Source organism: Aulonocara sp. 'chitande type north' Nkhata Bay, linkage group LG20 (genome assembly GCF_057382095.1).
Source record: "Aulonocara sp. 'chitande type north' Nkhata Bay isolate Kocher_YH1m ecotype deep benthic linkage group LG20, A_spYH_male_GT1.1, whole genome shotgun sequence".
Classification (NCBI taxonomy): domain Eukaryota; kingdom Metazoa; phylum Chordata; class Actinopteri; order Cichliformes; family Cichlidae; genus Aulonocara; species Aulonocara sp. 'chitande type north' Nkhata Bay.
Window position 1 is genome coordinate 21,167,993 of NC_141363.1, and position 19,526 is coordinate 21,187,518.

General features: G+C 41.9%; 1 protein-coding gene across 2 annotated transcripts in view; it reads right to left on the reverse strand.

Moving 5' to 3' along the window:
- Nucleotides 1-8,788: 8,788 nt before the first annotated feature.
- itpr3 (inositol 1,4,5-trisphosphate receptor, type 3) overlaps nt 8,789-19,526 on the reverse strand; it is a 71,216-nt gene continuing 60,478 nt past the window's right edge. For both annotated transcript variants that reach the window (XM_086276722.1, XM_086276723.1), the window contains 17 exons: nt 19,173-19,373; nt 18,425-18,535; nt 17,967-18,062; nt 17,766-17,873; nt 17,586-17,669; nt 17,397-17,507; nt 16,692-16,884; nt 16,439-16,558; nt 16,124-16,293; nt 15,421-15,585; nt 15,144-15,333; nt 14,978-15,070; nt 13,184-13,302; nt 12,738-12,903; nt 12,486-12,646; nt 12,242-12,403; nt 8,789-11,622 (listed from right to left, as the gene is read on the reverse strand). In XM_086276722.1, coding sequence (XP_086132848.1) covers nt 11,506-11,622; nt 12,242-12,403; nt 12,486-12,646; nt 12,738-12,903; nt 13,184-13,302; nt 14,978-15,070; nt 15,144-15,333; nt 15,421-15,585; nt 16,124-16,293; nt 16,439-16,558; nt 16,692-16,884; nt 17,397-17,507; nt 17,586-17,669; nt 17,766-17,873; nt 17,967-18,062; nt 18,425-18,535; nt 19,173-19,373 — 2,367 coding nt within the window. In that variant the 3' untranslated portion in view covers nt 8,789-11,505. The remainder of the gene's footprint in view (nt 11,623-12,241; nt 12,404-12,485; nt 12,647-12,737; nt 12,904-13,183; nt 13,303-14,977; nt 15,071-15,143; nt 15,334-15,420; nt 15,586-16,123; nt 16,294-16,438; nt 16,559-16,691; nt 16,885-17,396; nt 17,508-17,585; nt 17,670-17,765; nt 17,874-17,966; nt 18,063-18,424; nt 18,536-19,172; nt 19,374-19,526) is intronic.

Consider the following 19,526-nt stretch of genomic DNA (forward strand, 5'->3'; position numbering starts at 1 on the left):
CATACTGGACTCATACAGTTACACACTGGGTAACACCTTCAGATGCTGAGGTTGCTGGGAAATTTGAATCCTTTACATTTGTGCACTTTTTGTATTAAAAACTCAGTTACCCAAGTTGCTGTGTACAAATAAAATTCATCTTAGGATCTATTACAGTCATGTCAAATATCAAAGCATACATCACAGAAATCTGATGATTAAAATGGGGGCAGTGTACTTACCGTGCTGGGTGGCTCTGTTTTGAAGATCTTTGAGGATGTGCAGAAAAACACAATAGCGCAACTCAAAGAGCATCACTTTGCTTTATAACCTCACTGTGAAGGTCACTGCAGCATGTGACCCCCTCCCCTGCAGCTGACTGGGCAGACTGGTCTGCTGGATGGTCATAAAAGGCCTGCTGTGGTCAGGATAGAATACCAAACTAAAGCAGAACCAAAGCCCCATCTGCTCCCTCCTCATCCCGGTTTTCTCCCACTGCATCCCGGTCTATCTATGGAGACTGACTGTCCACTGCTGACTTTCCCCTCTGTGCTTCTGCTCATCTGTGTTTTGTTCCATCTTTCTGACATGTATTCCATCCAGGCTATCTCTGGGTATTAAACCCCAATTATTCTTTATTTAACCCCGTGGCATCAAACTTAAGCCAAACTGTCAATGAACTGCTGATGTGGTAAATCAGAGAAACCTGTCAGCATTGCTCCTCAGGCTCTAAAATCTCTAAAGGTAAATAAATGCTGGAGCCTCAGACTTTTTAAAAAAATATTAATTCACAGAAATTTCCTGTTTATTCTTCAACTTTTTTTTCTCATAGACCACCTGTAAACAAAAATTCTTATATTTACTGGCTTTAATGACAGCACAGTGCTAGGACTTTTGATGGGTGAAAGTCATTCGTGTCTTCAGTAGTTAGTTTTCAGTATCTGCTTCTATTCATAGAATATTCATTCACATAAACATTGAAAGCAAAGATGTAATTGAATAAAGTCTGAATAATTAGTTATGTAGATGTGAGCTATGCTAACTTATATCAGCAGATTGAGCAGCTATAAATTCATTTATCTGTATGCAGTTAAAATTTAAATCATTTTCGTTTCTGAAATGGAAACAAATGAGCAGTTCACTTTGTACGACTGCTTTTCTTTTTTGAATGTTTATAATTGCTTCCCCACATAAAATACTGTGTAACCACATTCAGCTAATGCTATGCTAACTGGAAACCCATGAACTACCTACCACTACTTTAATTAGAAAATAATGGCATTGGTCTTCTGAGTTTTGGCTTCTTTATCTGTTAATAATAGAAAAGATTCACTCTAATAAACTGTGATTGTCTTTTCAAGCAAACACCAGCCTTAGAAGCTGCTTGTAAGCTCCCATCATCCTCTGTTTTCCTCCATCAGTTACTGACAGTAATAAATAGGCAATGATGCACATCATGTCTCACTGACTGATAACCTGACACACTGAGCGAGTCCAGGCAGGATTTGGACCGCAGTGGATTTTGACATTAGATTTCTCTGTGCAGAGTTGAAATAATAGATCTGCAGTGGGGATTAAACTCGAGGCTTTCAGCTTTGATATCGTGCTATTTTTACACTGAGAACAACCAGCCTTCTGCTGCCTCTTTAATCTCATGAAAACTCAGCTCGCTCCACTGTTCGGCTGGTTTTTGAGGACCAGCTCACATATCAACAGGCAGGGGAACTGAAAATTACATAGCATTAGGTGGTGTAAGTTGGGGCAGTCACATTATAAAGATTACCAAAAGAATCTGCAGGCTACAGAGCTACTGTCCATGGCTCCAGCTTTGAGCCCAGCAGTACTGTGGCAGATAGATTTAATATGACGTCGGCCCACATTTTGCAGCTCTAGTAGCGTCAGCTCTTCTAGGAAGGCTTTCCTCAAGGTTTAGGAGTGTTTATGGGAATTTTGGACCATTCTTTAAGAAAAGCATGTGACGTCAGACTCTAAGGTTGGCTGCAGTCTCTGTTCTAATTCATCCCAAATATCTTCTGTTGGGTTGAGGTCACAACTCTGTGCAGGCCAGTCAAGTTCTTCCACATCAAACTCCCTCATCCATATCTTTATGAACCTTTCTTTGTGCACTGGTGCGCAGTCGTGTTGGAACAGGAAGAGCCCATCCCCAAACTGTTCCCAGAAAGTCTGAAGCATGAAGTTGTCCAAAATGTCTTGGTATGCTGAAGTTATACGAGTTCCTTTCACTGAAACTAAGGCCCTGAGCCCAACTCCTGAACCCCACCTGAGACTTTACACTTGGCACAATGCAGTCAGATAAGTACCGTTGCCTCTGCAACCACCAAACCCAGACTCATCCATCGGATTGTCAGACAGAGAAGTGCAAACTGTCTCTCCAGAGAACACGTCCCCACTCCTCTCTAGTCCAGTGGCAGCGTGCCGTACACCACTGCCCATGCTTTGGTGATGTAAGGCTTGGATGCAGCTGCTGGACTATGGAAACCCATTTCATGAAGTTCTCTGTTTACTGGTTTTGAGCTAATCTGAAAGCCACATGATTTTGGACCTCTGCACACTATGTTCTCTGTGATTTTATGTGTCTACCACTTTGTGGCTGAATTGCTGTCTTTCCTAAATCGCTTCAACCTTTTTATGACACCAGTTCACCGTGTAATATTTAGTAGCAAGGACATTTCCTTTTTTTTTTTTTTTTTGCCTGTCCCATTTGGCTCTTTTATTGTCTAAAGGCAAAGAAAGATGCCCAACGGATTTACTTTACCAAACTGACCATCCCAGCCTTGCCGTAATGGTCCATTTGATTCACCTTTTATTGTTTATTTTATTTTCACTTACTGGATACGGGACAGACTTGACTGGGGGAAAGAAGGGGAGAAAGAAAGAGGGAAAGAGAAACAGCTGAGAAGAGGGACGGGGGAGAAGGGCAAAAAACAAAAACCAACAGAACGGGCAGAGAAAAAAAAAAAAAAAAAATGCATATATCAATCACCTGGGTCACCTGCTGAGAAAGAAAAAAGAAAACAAGCAGAAGAGAACAAGAGTAATAGAATAAACAACATCACAATGATATATGGGAATATGACAGTAAATACTAAATATTAAACATTATTGTGCAGCACATAAGATCAACAGAACACAGTGTGCTTTGAGGTAGGAGCCAAAAAGGGTGTAGTTTGTGTGTGTGATCACCCGTGTGTACACCTGTGAGCATGGACGCGCTTGTTTTTAAAAGGTTCCTTCATGTAATGATCTGCTAGAGGGTGTGGGGGGGCCACAGCCCCGTCCTCCAGGGCGTGAAGCAGGTGTGGAGGAGATCAAAACTCCAGACATCCAGAGGCCCCCAGAACACAAGAGACCAAGGAAGACCAACAGAGGGGCAGCTGCGCCACTGTCCCAGAAAGAGCTGAGGAGAGTCCCAGATGAGGGCTCACTCAGCAGCCGCGGAGCAGAAGCCAGGGGGGGTTGCAGTGACGCGCCCGTGAGCTCCGCCGGCAGCCAGCCGTGCCTGAGTGACCGAGCCCCAGGCCGAGAGGCCGGGGGCACCCCACCTCCGAAGTGGCCCGAGCGAGCCCCAGGCTCCAGGCCCCGATAAGCGGCCGCCAAGGAGTGAGCCGGTGTGTACCTGGACGCCCATCCCCGCAAGGACATTTCCTGACTGGACTTGTGACGTCCTATCACTGTACCATGCTTCCTGAGCTCCTGAGTGACCGACAAATGTTTGTAGAAGTGGTCTGCATGCCTAGGTGCTTGACACCTACGGCCATGGAAGTGACTGAAACAGCTCAATTTAGTGGTTTAGTGGTTTGAATACTTTTAGCAGTTTGGTGTAGGTGGATAGTTACATGAGGGATGAATGGATTGACGATCGATCTATGGATAGACAGATGGACAACAGCGATGGCCATGTTAGCAAGTGAGCTGTCAGAAAGAGTAGAAATACTGATATTTATCTTTGTGTCGTATTGATTTTTGTGTATCATATCAAACAAAATGTTCCGAGTTGACTTCAGCGCAGAGAGAAGTCCGTCTTATGGTGTTTGGTTCACTGTGATCCTGTCAGGTTTCCTGTCTTGTTGCCGTCCTGTTGGCTGAGCCCTTTGTGACCCTTTTATAAATAAAGGTTTACGCACAAACTTACTGATAACGCCACACATATCTATGTAAGCCCTGCACCCATCCACCCATTCAACCGTTCCTACCAGCTGTCTCTCTCGTCTTCATCCCTCCATCCCTCAGCTGTCTGACAGAGGAGAGAGGGAATAATTAATAGTTCATTTTCCAGAGTGCTTTGACTTTTTCTTGGAAATGACTAAGACGCCTGCCGAATTCATGACTTTTTCTCTCTGTTGTGTCCGTTCTCTTTTTACCTAAACCATCCTTCCACTCCCGTCCCAACCACCTTTTCAGTTTTACGTTTTTTCATCCATCTCCATGCTCTCTCTTTCTCTCTCCAGTTAATACGCTCTAAACCAGGACAAGTTTGTGTGAAGCCTATTTACTGACTCACACAGCCGCAATAAATCCCTGCAAATGCTGCGCTCACACACACACACACACTGAACCACTGACTCTGAAATGCCTTCTTTAAAAATTCTGTTTTGTTTTTTTGCTCCCTGCTGAACTGATGGACTCAGAAATAACTTTAAAAATATGATCTAAGGGTGAGGATCATATTGCACATAGTGGAAAAGTAATGCAATTTTATTTTGGGTTAAACTTTAGCTTCTATTTGACGTTATTCATGTCAAGAGCGCCATCACCACCAGGCCTATTTGAGGCCAAAGAAAACAACAAGAAAACATCTCAATCTGGATAAAGGTTTAGGACTTACATTCCTGTAATAACAGTCTCTTTTTCAAAATTGACTCAAAAGCTGTTTCATAGACTGGTGTGGGTTATTGTTTCTTTATCATTTACGCTGGAACATGACTGGAGACGTTTCCAAAACACGCGACTGGTCTTTAACCTGCCAGCTCCCCTCGTAAAAAGCCAGAGCGACGCATTGTGCCAAGGTGCAAATAGCACAGGTGATAGTCTGGTAAATACACAGAGCGAGTGGCTGGCATGCATCTCTGCTCTGGCCTTTCCACTGCCCTAACTATTCACAGACAATTTAATGCACTGCAAACTGATTTGAAGTGAAACGATCCAGAACCCGCTGAAGTTCAGACTCTCGACTTTAATGAAAAGGGTTGAACAAAGTCATAGCATTAGCTAACACTAGTTTTAAGGTATCTATGCATAAGCAGCAGATGATTCCCTGGATGGTGCTTTGCAGTTTATATGGACAGTGGCCCAAAACATGCAGTTGAAGCAACCCAGATAAAGTTAACAGCTATTACTTGATCTCAGTCTTAGTGTTGAAGACGAAACTAAAGGCAAGAGCCACAAACAGCAGACAACAACAGGCAGACACAAAGGAAACATGTATCTGAAAACAGTGCTGCATTTTAACAGGATATCCATTAATTAAGTTAGTTTGTCCATTTACATTTGGGCCCCTGGGTATAAATGAAATACTCAACAGTTAATGCAACAATGCAGTTTTCCTTTTTAAATCTGTCATGATGGAGTACAGGACCAAAATTAGGAAAATGGTTTTACTGTGCAAACATTTATGGACCATATCGATTGTAGTTTAACTTTTAAATGCACATTGGCACATAGCATTTGTGCATAGTGTTAATGCCTGCATAATACACTATAAAGTCTGTAAGCACAGACTTAACCTTCCTCTCGTGTTAGCTTTCTGTTATCATCTCTTATGTTAGCGGGTCGGTTTTGACCCGTGAATTAAATCAGCTATAAAATATACTAAAAACAATAAGTTATCATCCAATTTGTTTCTCATCTCTTGGTTACCTTGTTAGGCTTCCTTATCCATGAAAATGTTGGTTTTAATACCTTTGGCGTGGGCCTCTGGGTCTTTTTTTGTCACTATACCCCTCGATTTCAATTAAAAAAAACTGTAAAATTAACCTCAAGAGAATCATATTAATAAATAAAAGTTTTCTGTGTTACCTGAGTATTACTGAGGGGTATAGGACACATCTCTTAAATAAATCTGTTTTATTGATTTTTTTCATTTTAAGATTAATAACTAAAATGACATCTATGGTGTTACGGGTCAATTCCGACCCATAGACATTTACATCAAGAAAAGACAAAAAAAGTTTGTTTTTTTTAGCAGTAGACCTTTAATATAAACTGAAAAAAAGAAAAAGTCCACTCCTCCTTTGTTTTGGTTATAGCCGTGGGTAATTGTGGGCTTTTTATCACTTCCCAATGATACAGCTTCACCTCAGTTTCCTTTGTGAAGTTCTTGTCCGAGGTCATATCTGGTAAAAAATAAAATAAAATATCACAGCTGATATTGTGATCCTGCAGTCCAGTGGTCATATGGAGGACCACACATTTTCATTGTTTCTTCTCAGGGGTGCCACTCACAGCTTTGACTGTGAAAATCTGTACATTCCAGGCATAGTTGGTTTTTGCATCACAGGCTTCCCAGATTTTTCTGCCGTTTTTCCCTTGCTTACTGGGTATATATTGCCGGAAGGGGCATTTTCCTCAAAAAGTGGACAAGACGTTCATCCACTGTCACTGGCCCTGGGATGAACATCAGTGGTAGAAGCTGCACCCATCTCTCCCAGACATCCCTGATGGGAGCAAGCTTGTCAGACCTCGGTCTGGTCTCTCTGTTGTCAAATCTGAGGACTCTTGAATCAAAATGATATCAAATGTGTGAAGTGACAGAAAATGTTTCTGCCTGTCGATGCATCCCATAGACAATCAGTGGCCTCATTGCAGCATCTGTACACTCCAGCAAGAACAATGAAAGCATCCAGGTATTCCTCATCATGTCGCCATGGACTTTTTTTTCCTTCAAGGTTTATCATAGTAATGATGATTCTTTCTAGTGACAATGGCATAAATATCTCAAAACATCTCTTGATGTCACTGACTTTGGTCAGAGCAAACCTTGTGATTCCAGGGGTCATTTTGATGACATTTGCAGCAGCTGCCCTGCCATGTACATCATGAGGTACTGAGCTCCAAAAGATCTTACCATTTTTGGACTTGAATCTTTCAGCAGGGGTAGCTTCAGCACCAGCGACCTCCACCTCTGATCAGATGTGTCTGTGTCTTCTGGATGATAGTCCACATTGCCTTCTTCCGTAGAAACCTGCCCATCTGAATCGCTATGCTGCTCTGTGTCCTCTCCTTCATTTTCACCAAAAATATGATCCTGAACTTAGCTCACTGTGAATCTTCTTCTCATTTTTTGTATGCTGCAAATTGTAAATGTGCACTCTGGAAGTCAAATGGCCACTCAAATAGTGAATTCACCTCACATGCCCGTGTTTATTTTGTTTTGTTTTAGTGCGGGTATACTGCAAAAAACATGCAAAATAAGAATCCCCTAAAGCTCATATGATTAGGAGAGGCGCTTGCTGTAAGCGTTTTAGCTGACAGTGCACTTATGATTTCAGTTTTGGCTTTAATTATTGCTTTATACTCATAATATTATACCTGGGTCGAAACCGACCCTAACAACACAAAGGTCATAATTTCAACTAGGGCATTTTATAATTTAGTGAAAATATTTTTTTTTGTTTTATTTTGTAGAAATAGAGGTTCCTGACAAAGTCAAAAAGCCTTGATACAATAAACAAATGTATGTGATTTTTTTATGCATTTGAAATTTAAAATGGGTCGGTGCCGACCCTAACACGAGAGGAGGGTTAAACAGCTGTCGGACCAACCACAGCGCTCTCATCTCGTCTCCCACATACAGCCCAGTGTATCCCAGAACAATGGGTGGATGCTATAAACTTATTTTAGTTTGGAAACACAGAGACGCCATGGCAACCCCGAGCTAGTCCCCCCAATCCCTGGCTGTCACTCCAAATGACCCCACAATCCGAGACAGTTCAGAAATGACCTTGACCTGAGGTCACAGGCGCACACACAACAATCTCACATCACCTTAGAGAACTTCACAATGACAGACAGATTTTCTAGAGACTCACTAAAACTGAAACTGTCATATTTGTAAGGAAGCCACACACACACACACACACACACACACACACACACACACACACACACACACACACACAGCAACTGTGGTCAACATTCCTCTGAGGCTCCACACCAAAGCTCAGTAATCCTTCACTCTCTCACACACACTGAAAGACACACATCACTACTACAGGCCAGGAGATTACCTGTTATAGAAACAATGTATCTAACCATAAATATTATTTAAATGCCAGATATTGCACAGCACTGCACATGCACAACTCTCTCACACACAGAGCCGAATGAACTGAGAACAGTAAACACTATTTATAGCCTGCACAGAAACACAACCTCACTGTGTGTGTGCCGTTTACAGATCCACGGGTCACATGTTGCATCTAAAGGGAAGCTGATGGTGGAGTTTTGGCTTTGTGGAGAGCTGCCGTTCACTTCCTGTTAATCCAGTTCTAAAGAAAAACTGGCTGTGATTCAGTTTAGGACACAGTCAGGCCGTTTGAGAGACGAGCCTCAAAAATTGAAACAGCTCGTGCCTTAACAAAAACAAAAGCTAAAATTAGTTTCCCATTTTTTCTCCCGCGTTCATCTTCAGTCGCTCGTCATCACACAGGTTGTTGCACACCGTGCTGTGAAAGGTTTTCCTTTATTTCCTGTATGTGAATTAAAAAATTTTAAACTTTAACAGTTTACATTTAATGAAATTATATTTTTCAGAATGCTGATGGTGTCATTCTTTTGCATCTGATGGGTCGAAATATGTTTTTTCTTTTTCTTTATCGTTGACATTGTCAGATCTTTTTAGTTTTGTGCATTTTCAACTGACTGTTGAAAAGAACTGACGGAGTTTTCGTTTCCCTTCAGGATTATCTGTGAGTCCTTTCAGATTTGTCTTCTTGTTCTCCAAACAGTTTTCAAAATAGCAGCTGGAGTAATAAGAATTATGACCCAGAGACCCAAACTTAAAGTGAAACCATTTAACTTTAATATTTGCATTTTAAATCTAAAACTGAATCGTTTGCATTAAATACAGTTTATTCAATGTAAACGTGAGAAAACGTGGATTTTCGTCTTCATACTTCTCACTCGTCTGTTTCTCAATGAAAAAGCTAAATGACATTTTCACTCATAAATCCATCATCCAGCGTCTGTTACAGCGTTAAAGAAAAACAAACCATAGCTTCTGTCTGATCTCACACAAACCTTAAATCCTACAAGTTTCCCAGATGTACAATTTAAAAAAACAAAAACACACATCTGTGTTCAGCTCGCTTTACAAACAGAAGCACAAATGAAATTGGCAAACACAAGCTGCATGTTTCTTTCTATTTACATTTTCTTAAAGTTATTAAAGTGAGTTGAAGGTTAGTTTTACAAACACACATTTGCACACATTAGCAGTTTTTATTAAACTTGGTAGAAGCTTGAGCTCACCCCAAAACAGGAAGTTTGGTCTTTTTGCTCTTTCTCTTTATCACTAAAGCCATCAAACATTCTGTCTAAGTAATAATTTAAATTGAACTCATTTTCTGTTTAGATAAAAAGAAGCAAAAAAAAAAAAAAGAAACTGAGGTTTTCCAGCTGCACCATGACGCTCCCATTTTTGTCTGACTGCATCTTAAAAACCCAAAGATGTGACACAAAATGCACAAACTGCTTCCTACAGCGCCCCCTACTGTGTGGATGCCGGCATCTACAGCTTATTTCTTGTGTGCTCATTAATGAGCAGATTTCTGAAATATTAAAAACTAAACAGCTAGATGATAAATTAGACATTTCTAAGTACAGTCGTCTGGAAAGTCAAACATTTCTTCAAACCAGGTACGTGATGTGGACATTTGTGTGTTATAGTTTGTGCATCTGTGGGTACACTTGGGTCTGATCAATGGAAGTTTTTCATGAGCGGGCGAGCGAGAGGTTCACAGATGTCCACGTGCCTACATGTTTTTTTCTTTTTTTGTCGTCATCTACAGAGGCTTGAGAATTTACAAGTTACCCGCGACCTTCAGGAAGACTTGAAGCCTAACAGGAATGAACTATTCTGTCTCCAGATGTTTGTGTCAGAGCGTAATCGCCTTGTGTTTCATATTTTATTTTTAAGACAGTCACCCAGCCCACACTGATCTGAAATGACTTGTATAACTGTGGCAGACTTGTGCTAGCTATATCTGTGAAGGTTCTCAGTCATCCAGGTCATCGTAGTCTAAGGAGCTTGGAGGGAAAAGTGTCTGGACTTCTTTAAGTTACGTGAAGTTACATGTTTCACCTCAAAAGCGAAGAGCTTAAAAATCTGGGACTCTCCACCATTTGACCTCAGAACTGAAGAAGCTTCTTGGATGAGAGGTGAAACGTCTTCAAGACAAATAAAGAAGTCCAGACACTTTTCTCTCCAAGCTCCTTAGACTCACGTGCTAGCCAGTTATTATATCAATATTTCTTTGAATAAGAGCTGAACAAGACTTTTGACAGCTGCGTCCATCTTTGGCTTTGTGTTTCCCTGTTTGTGCAGCAGAGGCTCATTTTAATCTCGCTTCATTTTATTGGTCAAACATTGGTTAGCCACTCACTTTTTCTTCTACTTTTGTTGTTTGGTTGTTGCTGGCAATGATTTTAGTGCATTACAGCTACCTCTGGTAGTATCAGCGCGCCAAACATACATTTTTATTATTACATTTTTTTAATTAATGTGTTGAAAAATGATAACCATCCCTAATGTTTTCATTGAGATGAATATGATTAATAATAATAATACTATTATGGGGTTTTTGCCGGGTCTTACACTCACGTTAGGGCTTTTCTTCTCACCCTGGTTGTGAAAGGTTCCAGATCTGATTTAAAACAGTTTAGCTGTGTTTTTCTGTCTGAACTTACTTGTGGGCTGTTTTCAGACAGCTTCGTGTTAGTTTAGCAAACAAGGAATTACTTTAGGAATTATTTTTGGACATGCTGTGCAATGCACTGCATAAATAAAATAGCCATGTGCTGGCTAATTTCTTTTACACATGTATTTTTCACCTGAAGCCATAAACCTTTAATACGTGCTGTTTCCACAAGAAGTAAGCTTAATAAAATACACTTAATTTAAAATTGACCAGGTGGAAAGAATCCACAAACTTCTGCTGCACAAAGAAAACCACAGCTGCTTTATTTTAACCTGGGCCGTGAAGAACACCTGGAATGGGAAAATTTAGGGCTAAATTTGTCCTGTGACCTGAGCAGGGAAGAAGCTGCAGGTTTAAGAGGGTCAGATCAGCTATTCCGATTATTATTGTCAACCAGCAATCTGCTGACAATCAGAACGTTAATCTGTTGGATATTTGCCGCTATGAAACTGTGTGAAAGCTGCAGGTGCTTCAGCTGTTCTAGTGTTTCTGTCTTTGTGTCCATCAGTCCAGCTGGATGGCTTACAGATCTAGAGATGACCATGTAGTGAACATCAAATCCGTCTGTGTGCCAATGTGTCGAGTGTCTTTATGTTTTGTAGATCTGATGGTTTCCTCCTGCGGCGCTGGGAGGCACCGCACCGCTCGCTCCGCCCTGGACGTCGACAAAGCCCATCCTCTGCCTCCTCTTCCTCTGCTCCGTCATCTGCGCACACACACACACACACACACACACACACACACACACACACACACACACACACACACACACACAGAGTCACTAAACGCCACCCAAGCTGTGATTCAGTGTGTTTATGTGTGCTGCTGTGATTAGAGCTTTGCTCCTCAGTTATGGTGCCACCAATGTGGTGCATTAAAAATGTTGTCCTGCTAACTGTGAAAGCAGTTGAAAGATCAGCTGCTGATTCTGGATGAATTTCTGCTTTTAATGAATGAACAAAAGTATAGTCAGCATTTACTTGATTTGGGCTGCAGTGTTAGGATCTTCCAGCATGTCGTGGGGCAGAATATTTTTCACATGTTAACCCTAATATTTTGACCTATCAGGGACTTTTTGATTGTCTGAGGTAGCTGTAACATAACTTAAGATGGAAAACATACCCCATGTTTGGTAATGATTGCATATGATTGACTATTTCATCCAAACTCGTGTAGCTGACCCGACTGGTAACCAGTTAGCCTTGGCTGATGAAAGTAATTATAAACAGATTCATTAGCTTAAAAAAGTTAAAGCGAGCTGAAATTTGTCAAATCAAAGTCAACTTTGTTATTGTCAGTGCATCTGTCCCTTTGTGTGCAAATACCTGCTCTTTGAGCTCCGTCAGCTGGGCGGTCAGGGTTGTGACCACCTTCATGGTTGATACCAGTTTGTCCTGTAACTGCCTCATCTCGTTCTGCTCGCCATCGCTGTCTGTTACCACCAGTGACATGGCCTGCATCCGTGGAAACCAGTCCAGGTTGTTGTTCTGAAGCAGCAGAAGAAGAAGCAGTTTATTTGTGAACCTGAAATCGCAGCCATGTCACTTTTCTTTCTTTAACGTTTCCCACCTTGATCATGTGAGCCACGTAGCTCTCCGGTCCTGTGTAGTCCGTCTTGTTTTTCTCCCGCACCAAAACGATAAAGTAGAGGTAGTTCCAGATATTGTGCTCCAGTTTGATGTGCTCTTCGAAAGACACCGTCTTATTGTCAAACTTGTCTCTCTCGAGGCCTGCAGCAGAACAAAGAAGACCAAGCTCCTTCAACAAATCTACTGTTAGCTGATTGGTTTGTTAGTCACAGTGTGAAGAACGTCTACAAACCGCAAATGAAACATGTTGTTTTCAGAATTTCTTCCTTCTTCTGCTTCTCACTCCTCAAGTCTGCGAACGTGTCGATGATGACACCGAAGATCAAGTTGAGGACGATGATGATGACGATGAAGTAGAACAGCAGGTCATACACAACTCGAGCGGGAAACAGTGGCTCCTGAACACAGACCCGGGAAAGGAATTTAGCCTTCACTCTGCACTAACTTCTTACCTGATGATCTTTTATCTATTTTAAAACTTCATCTTCAGAGCAGCTAGCATTTATAGTCCTGCAGTTTAAGATCATTTTTTTAGTAACAGCTAATTTAAAAACCAAACTGCACCCTTCTGTGGCAGAATATTTCCACATGATAAAGAAAACGTCAGATAAAAGCCAAAGATGTAGGCTGTGCATTTTGTTATCGGAGAGCAGCATTCAGGTAAAAACTGTCTCGTACATTCTTAGATGGTTTGCGGAGGACGTCTCCCACTCCCCCTCCATTCCTCAGTCCGTGGTTCAGCACAGTAACGATACACATCAACAGAGTGTCGCATGCTCGCTCAGAGTCCGGCACCTCTGAAACACACACACAAAGACTCATCAAGGACATTTAACAATGATCAAATACAAAGTCGGTATAAATGTAAAGTTATGGTGTGTAAAACCTTTCACCACTAGTTCTGTTTTTCTACCGCTCCGAATCAAAGTGTATAATCCCAGCTATGGTGGCTGTCATAGCACAAACATGTTTTAGTGGAGCAAAAGAGACCAAAAATATTAAACTTAGTATTTAAACCATAACTGCCTTCCTGGCATATTTCTACTACTGTTTGGAGTGGATCTGTATCCAGCCCAGAGATTCCTTTTTAGAGGCTGTCAGTGCTCTGTTTACCTCAGCTGTCAATACCGCATAAGAAGCATCCACATTTACTCCAGCCTTTAAAAACTTTGTGATACGAGTCTGTAAGTGAGTGAAGCTCACTTCTGACCAATGACAGCGATACTACGTGAGTTATTGAGGATATGTTGAAGATTTAAGCGCTATCTGCCCCTGTTAGCTGTTGTTAGCTGGCTGCTCTTGAAGTGGATCTAACATTGTTGGTCTCTGACACTTTCTGAGTAACTTTTTGTATGATGTGAAAATATAATCTTCTAAGAGTTTTGAGTGGGAAAGTGTGATTTTTATTTTATTTCATTTCATTTTTTTAGTTTTGAACACTCAGCTAAAATTAGCTAGCACAATGTTAGCTTATATGCAGCTGATATTGATGTTTAGCCAGGTTGTTGTCAGTTTCATGGTGGCTTCCACTAGGGCTGGGCGACATGAGGAAAATCTAATATTGCAATATTTTTTGGGATATCGTGATACCCTCCCTGAAGTCAAGGTTTTTATATAAATATCACCACGAAAACCTCAGAATCTGATCTAAAAGCTCATAAACACCATTTCTACAACCACCAAACAGCCAAAACAACAAACAATTAAACGAGCAGTAAAGTAACGTGAAATATGAATAACACAAATGACAAAGCCATAAACTCACTTGACTTCATGTAACCAAACAAACGGCACGGTGTCTAGATCTCACAGATTCCAGAACTGCAAGTTTCATCACACTTCGACCAAATTTCACTGAACCAGCTACAAATATGCTTCACATTCGATAAGCATTAACATGGAATCAGACTTGCACGTGCCACTAACCCCATGCTATCATTTTTCTGTAAAGCAAATTTACCTAAGGCTATAATTAAAGTAACCTTAACCATTTTCCTCCGTTTGTCTCGCCGATAGCTTTGGCGTGGGGAGATGTTCACATGCAGAGTTTAAAACAGTCTTAATTTTGCATGGATGACTTTTCAGCATGTTTTGCAATTTACCCCATTTTGTTCTACATCCTCCTCAAATCCAAACCACACGATGACTTAATGCATCTTAACGCTGGTATTGCATCCTCACCAGCTTTACGAAACTTTGAGTGCTCCAGTAGAGTAAAATAAGCGCCATATAAGAACCAGCCCATTTACCGTTTAACAGCTCCAAAACATATTTTTGTATTTGTATCTGTGGATAAACACCATTTTAAACTGTTATATAGTTATTTAGCTCCCTGTCTATACTTGGACTCCAGTAAGTGGTGGAAATTGGATAATTGTATCTATTTTAGTTAGCTGAACGAGTTGTTTTCTAATACATGTTGCAAAAACTGACTACTGTCAGTAACCATCTAGTGATGTGTCTGTCTCTTACCTTCCTCTTCAGTGTTGGTCTCTGCAGTGCAGCTGACTCCGTCTGCAGAGCACGACTTGAGGAAATCCTGAGAGGCTTCACTATTTTGAGAAGCTGAACAGGAGACAGTAACTAGTACCGATTAAGGTTTTGGTATGAGGGTTAATTTTAACAGCTGTGAATTTACCTGCAGCAATCTGTGCCAGCGGGTCGACCTCCATAATGAAGTCCTCCTTCAGGAAGAGGAAGCCCACAATGGAGAAGAGGTACACAAGGATGAGAGCGAGCAGTGCCGTGAGCAGGATGGAGCGCCCGTTACGCGTCACGCTGTTTATCACATTTAACAGGGTCTCCTCCCTGTAGATCAGGTCAAAAAGCTGCCCGAAATGAACACAGACACTTAGATTTCCCTTCCTACCACAAACAGCACAAACACCTGACAGGTCACTGTGTCTGCTGTTTACCAGGATGCTGTAGAAGAGCTCGTGAACGAAGAGTCCCAGTGTGGACGTCAGGACGTATGCCAGGTGATAGAGGAACTCCACATCCATCACCATGGCTTTGTACCCCATAATAAATGTGCCGTTGTTTCCCACAAAACTCACCACAAACACCACTTTATTGATGAGCTGGAAATGGACAAAACATGGACAGCACAGTGGATGATCAGGCTGGAGGTGTTGTTACCAAAGAGATGTAAAAGGACGCTGGCCAATTGTAAGAAATAATTGTAAGAAAAGCAGAAAAGTTCTGCTAGCTCATTGCCCAGACTGGCCTTTAATAATAAAACAAGGCCTGATTCCGGCCCTCAGGCCACATATTTGACACCTCTGATCTAGAATGTTCTACTCTAAAACCACAATTCAAATCTAGAGCTCAAAAAGAACAGGAGAATATTTTCCTTTTAGTCACAGTCACATCTGATAAGTGTATTCAGTGTCTTCACAGTTTATATTTTTTAACTGACCAGTTCACTGATCACCAAACTTAACTAAAAAAACATGAAATCGTCATTTTGATTTTAAAAAAGAAAAAATCTTCATCAACTCTGAATAAAACCTAGAAATGTAAATTGTGAATCAAGAGTTTAAATATTTAAAACGGGTACCAAGCCATGCTAAGCTAATCACACCCAGGGTGCAGATGTGTAATGTGGTGTTTTCTCACATTAAGTGTTCCCAGCACTATTAGCGTGTTGCCAATGCCTAGGTGGTAGATGGACCTGAGAATCAGAGCGACGGTGAACGGCGTGAGAGAACGCTGAGAGAACAAACCCAGGACGGAGAGACCGGTCAGGACCCAGAACAGCATCAACAACAGAGAGTCGTCGATTGCACCTACAGAGGAGAAGAGCATCGTTTTAAGTGCCACATCCTCACCTCGACCAGTCCTCCACACTTTCTACAGATGATGACAAAAATAAAATGACAGTGTTCGTGTGTTTAGTCGTATTTTCAGATCTATCAGTACTTGCAGTAGTACCTTGTCCGGAGTCGTAGGGGTAGAAGAAAGCGATGATGAGGTTGATGAAGAGGGCAAGTTTAAAGGAGATTGTTCCCCACAGACTCATCCTTCTGGAGAACCAGTACAACACTGGCATACCTACACAAACACATACATGTTGAGCCTGAACACGCTGTTGGGTTTTTATATGTTGAGCAAAAGTAGAATTGATGTGAGCACCTGGCTCACACGAATGAAGCCTTTACAGATCACACTGAGTGTGTGTACTCACTCCTCAGCTTCTTCTGCCACTCCATTTCTCCATGCAGGAAGGATGTTTGCTCGAAGAAATGTGTGACTTTGGATCCCTGCTCGTCCAGCTCTGTGGTGTTGAAGACCCTGATCTTTGACTCCTCTGTCAGAAACTCACAGATGGGATGAACGGGAAACACAATCTGCTCCATGCTGCGGTCATCGCGAACAATCTGGGCACAGACAGATACGTAGTTTAGACAACGTCTTCTACACAGATGATAAAAGCTCGATCCTCTCTAAAATGTAGAGATGAAGTTGACAAACTCAAAGAAAGCACATTTTCAGAATTTACGGGGTTTCTTTTGCCCTTTTTGGGTTATGGATGGTGTAGACAGACAGGAAAGAGAGAGGAAGACATGTAGCAAAGGGCCACAGGTCGGACTCGAACCCGGGCCTACTGCTGTCTTGCCATAAAGCATATGGTCAGTGACTGAACTATGAATTCTACTTCCTGGTGGTGGCTGGAACGAGGGGGGAGCATCTCTGCTTAGATTGTTGTGACTCAGACCAGGACTGAGTTGTGTAACCGAGGAACAGAGATGCTTGTTAAATAAACAATTTGAAAAAGTTACGTTTTACCCAAACGATCAAATGCCATTTTGTGCTATTTGATAACCAAACCACAAAGTATTATAGGATCAATGGCTCAGGATAAAGATCTTTATTTTAATAGTAGTAATACCTCTATCTGTGAAGTGAGCTGCTCGTAGTACTCCAGCGGGTCCTGCTCCACCACAGGAGCTGGAGCTGAGGACTTCAACATCTGGGACAGAGGTCGGTTGTTCAGGTTCAGCTGCAGACACACAAACAGCAGCATGGTGTCAGTTTTAGATGATTACAACTTGACATGGATGGATGGATGGATGTTTACCATTGAGGAAATGCCCTCCTCTCCCTCTTTATTGTTCTTTTGAGGTTTTAGGAGGTTGTGAAGGACTTTGTTGTGTCTCGCCAGCTGCAAAAACACATCAAGAACTTTATTTTGACCCTAACCAACCACAAAATATCATGAGCTCTTCCAGATAGCCAATAGGAAATTGAGTTTAGTCACCTGCTGAGCCAGGATGTAGATGTTGTGCCCCACCTCCCGAGGAGAAACTTCCACCTCCACATCTTCACATTCGCTCTCCTGGTTGTAGGCCTTCTTTATCACCTCCACCTGGCAGAGTGGACATGTACACACTTAGATTTTTCTTGCTTTTCAATAAGATCTTTAACAGCTGCTTTATGGACATGTGGTTCAGGGTCTGACCAGCTCTCGTGGCCGCAGGTTCAGCAGAATCCTCTCTGCGTTCTCGCTGTCGTGACGACTCTCCATAAGAGCCAACAGCAGCTTGGAGGCATTGTCCTGTCGAGCAGCAGTCAAACAAATGGACTGAACCGTTTGTCAAGTACAAGTGACAATGACTTCTATCTTTACACAGACAGGAATGATATTTGTGGAAATGCTGACTTAAAAACCTGGAAACAAACCCACACATTAACCTAAAAGAGTGAGAGATAAATGATGGTGTTTGGTTACATTTGATCACCTCCGACACTGCGCCCCAGATGACATGTTTAAACATAATTACATTTCAAGCAGTGTTAGATTTCCTGTGCTTCTTTTAATGCACAGAAATATGAAAATAAGAAAGATTTCTGCACTTTTGCCACTATGGTGTCGCTACACTGAACTCCGTCTAAATGAAAGAGGCGACTCCATTTTACCTTCAGCTGCAGCACCATCTCCATCCGATAGCGACATAGAGGACTGATGTCATTCAGGATCAGAGCCGTTATGATGTCGATGCCGTTGGACTCGTGGGTCACGATACATGTCTGAAACACAGAAAACAAATGTCTGTGTAAGACAGTGCAGTAAACAAAGGACACCTTGAGAACGTCTGGAAAATTAAAAACTAGAGGATAACATCAGGTCTCTTCATCTGTTGTGCTGGCACTCGTGGTTCTTTGGTGCCTTTTGAGCCCACGTTTTCAGGGTGCTGGTGCCAGTTTCTTTTTCAATGGATGTACCTTTCTTGTCTGGTAGCAGACATTACCAATAGCACTGAACAAAGCGACTTTCTCATATTTCTAGTAGTAAGTATCGTCTTGCATTACCAACCACTGGCTTTGTGTCACATGCAGCTATATCAATCTGCCCAGACTAGGAAATGGAGACCACTGGCCACTCCTTAGTGAGCAGTTACCCCATGAATGTTAATAATGTAATCATCTGCTTTACCGCAAATGCATCACTACTGACGAGGGACAGTTAACCTAACAAGCATGTCTGTGGACTGTTGGAGGAAGGAAATCCACACAAGCAGAGTGAGAACACTCAACTTCCAGCTGCAGGTTTGAACCTACAGCCTTCTTACAGTGATGCTGCAGCGTTAACCGCTGCACCACCTTGGAACCTGTACGGTCAAAGAAAAGTAGAAACCATTGTTTCCACCCTGTTGTTCTCATGTACCTGGTTCTCTTGGCAGGGTCCTTGGCAGTACTCTGTAAGTGTTTCCAGGGACTGAATGATGAGGTGGACATTTGATTCATTGATGTACAAGCCCAGCAGGCCCAGGCCACCCGTCGTACTACCACACATGATGTCCAGGAACTGAAGTGTCTCACACACAAGGTTGTAGTTGGCTTTGTTATTCTGACAACGCAGGAAGTTCTGGAAACACAAGGTCACAAACTTGAGCCTTACATTTTCTGTATGTGTGCTCACATGAAGAAGATGCTGGGACAAACAGCTTTACTTCCTGTACTGGCCTCTAACAGACGGTGCTAAAAGACCCGCCTAAAGTGGAGAGAAAAACATCCAACT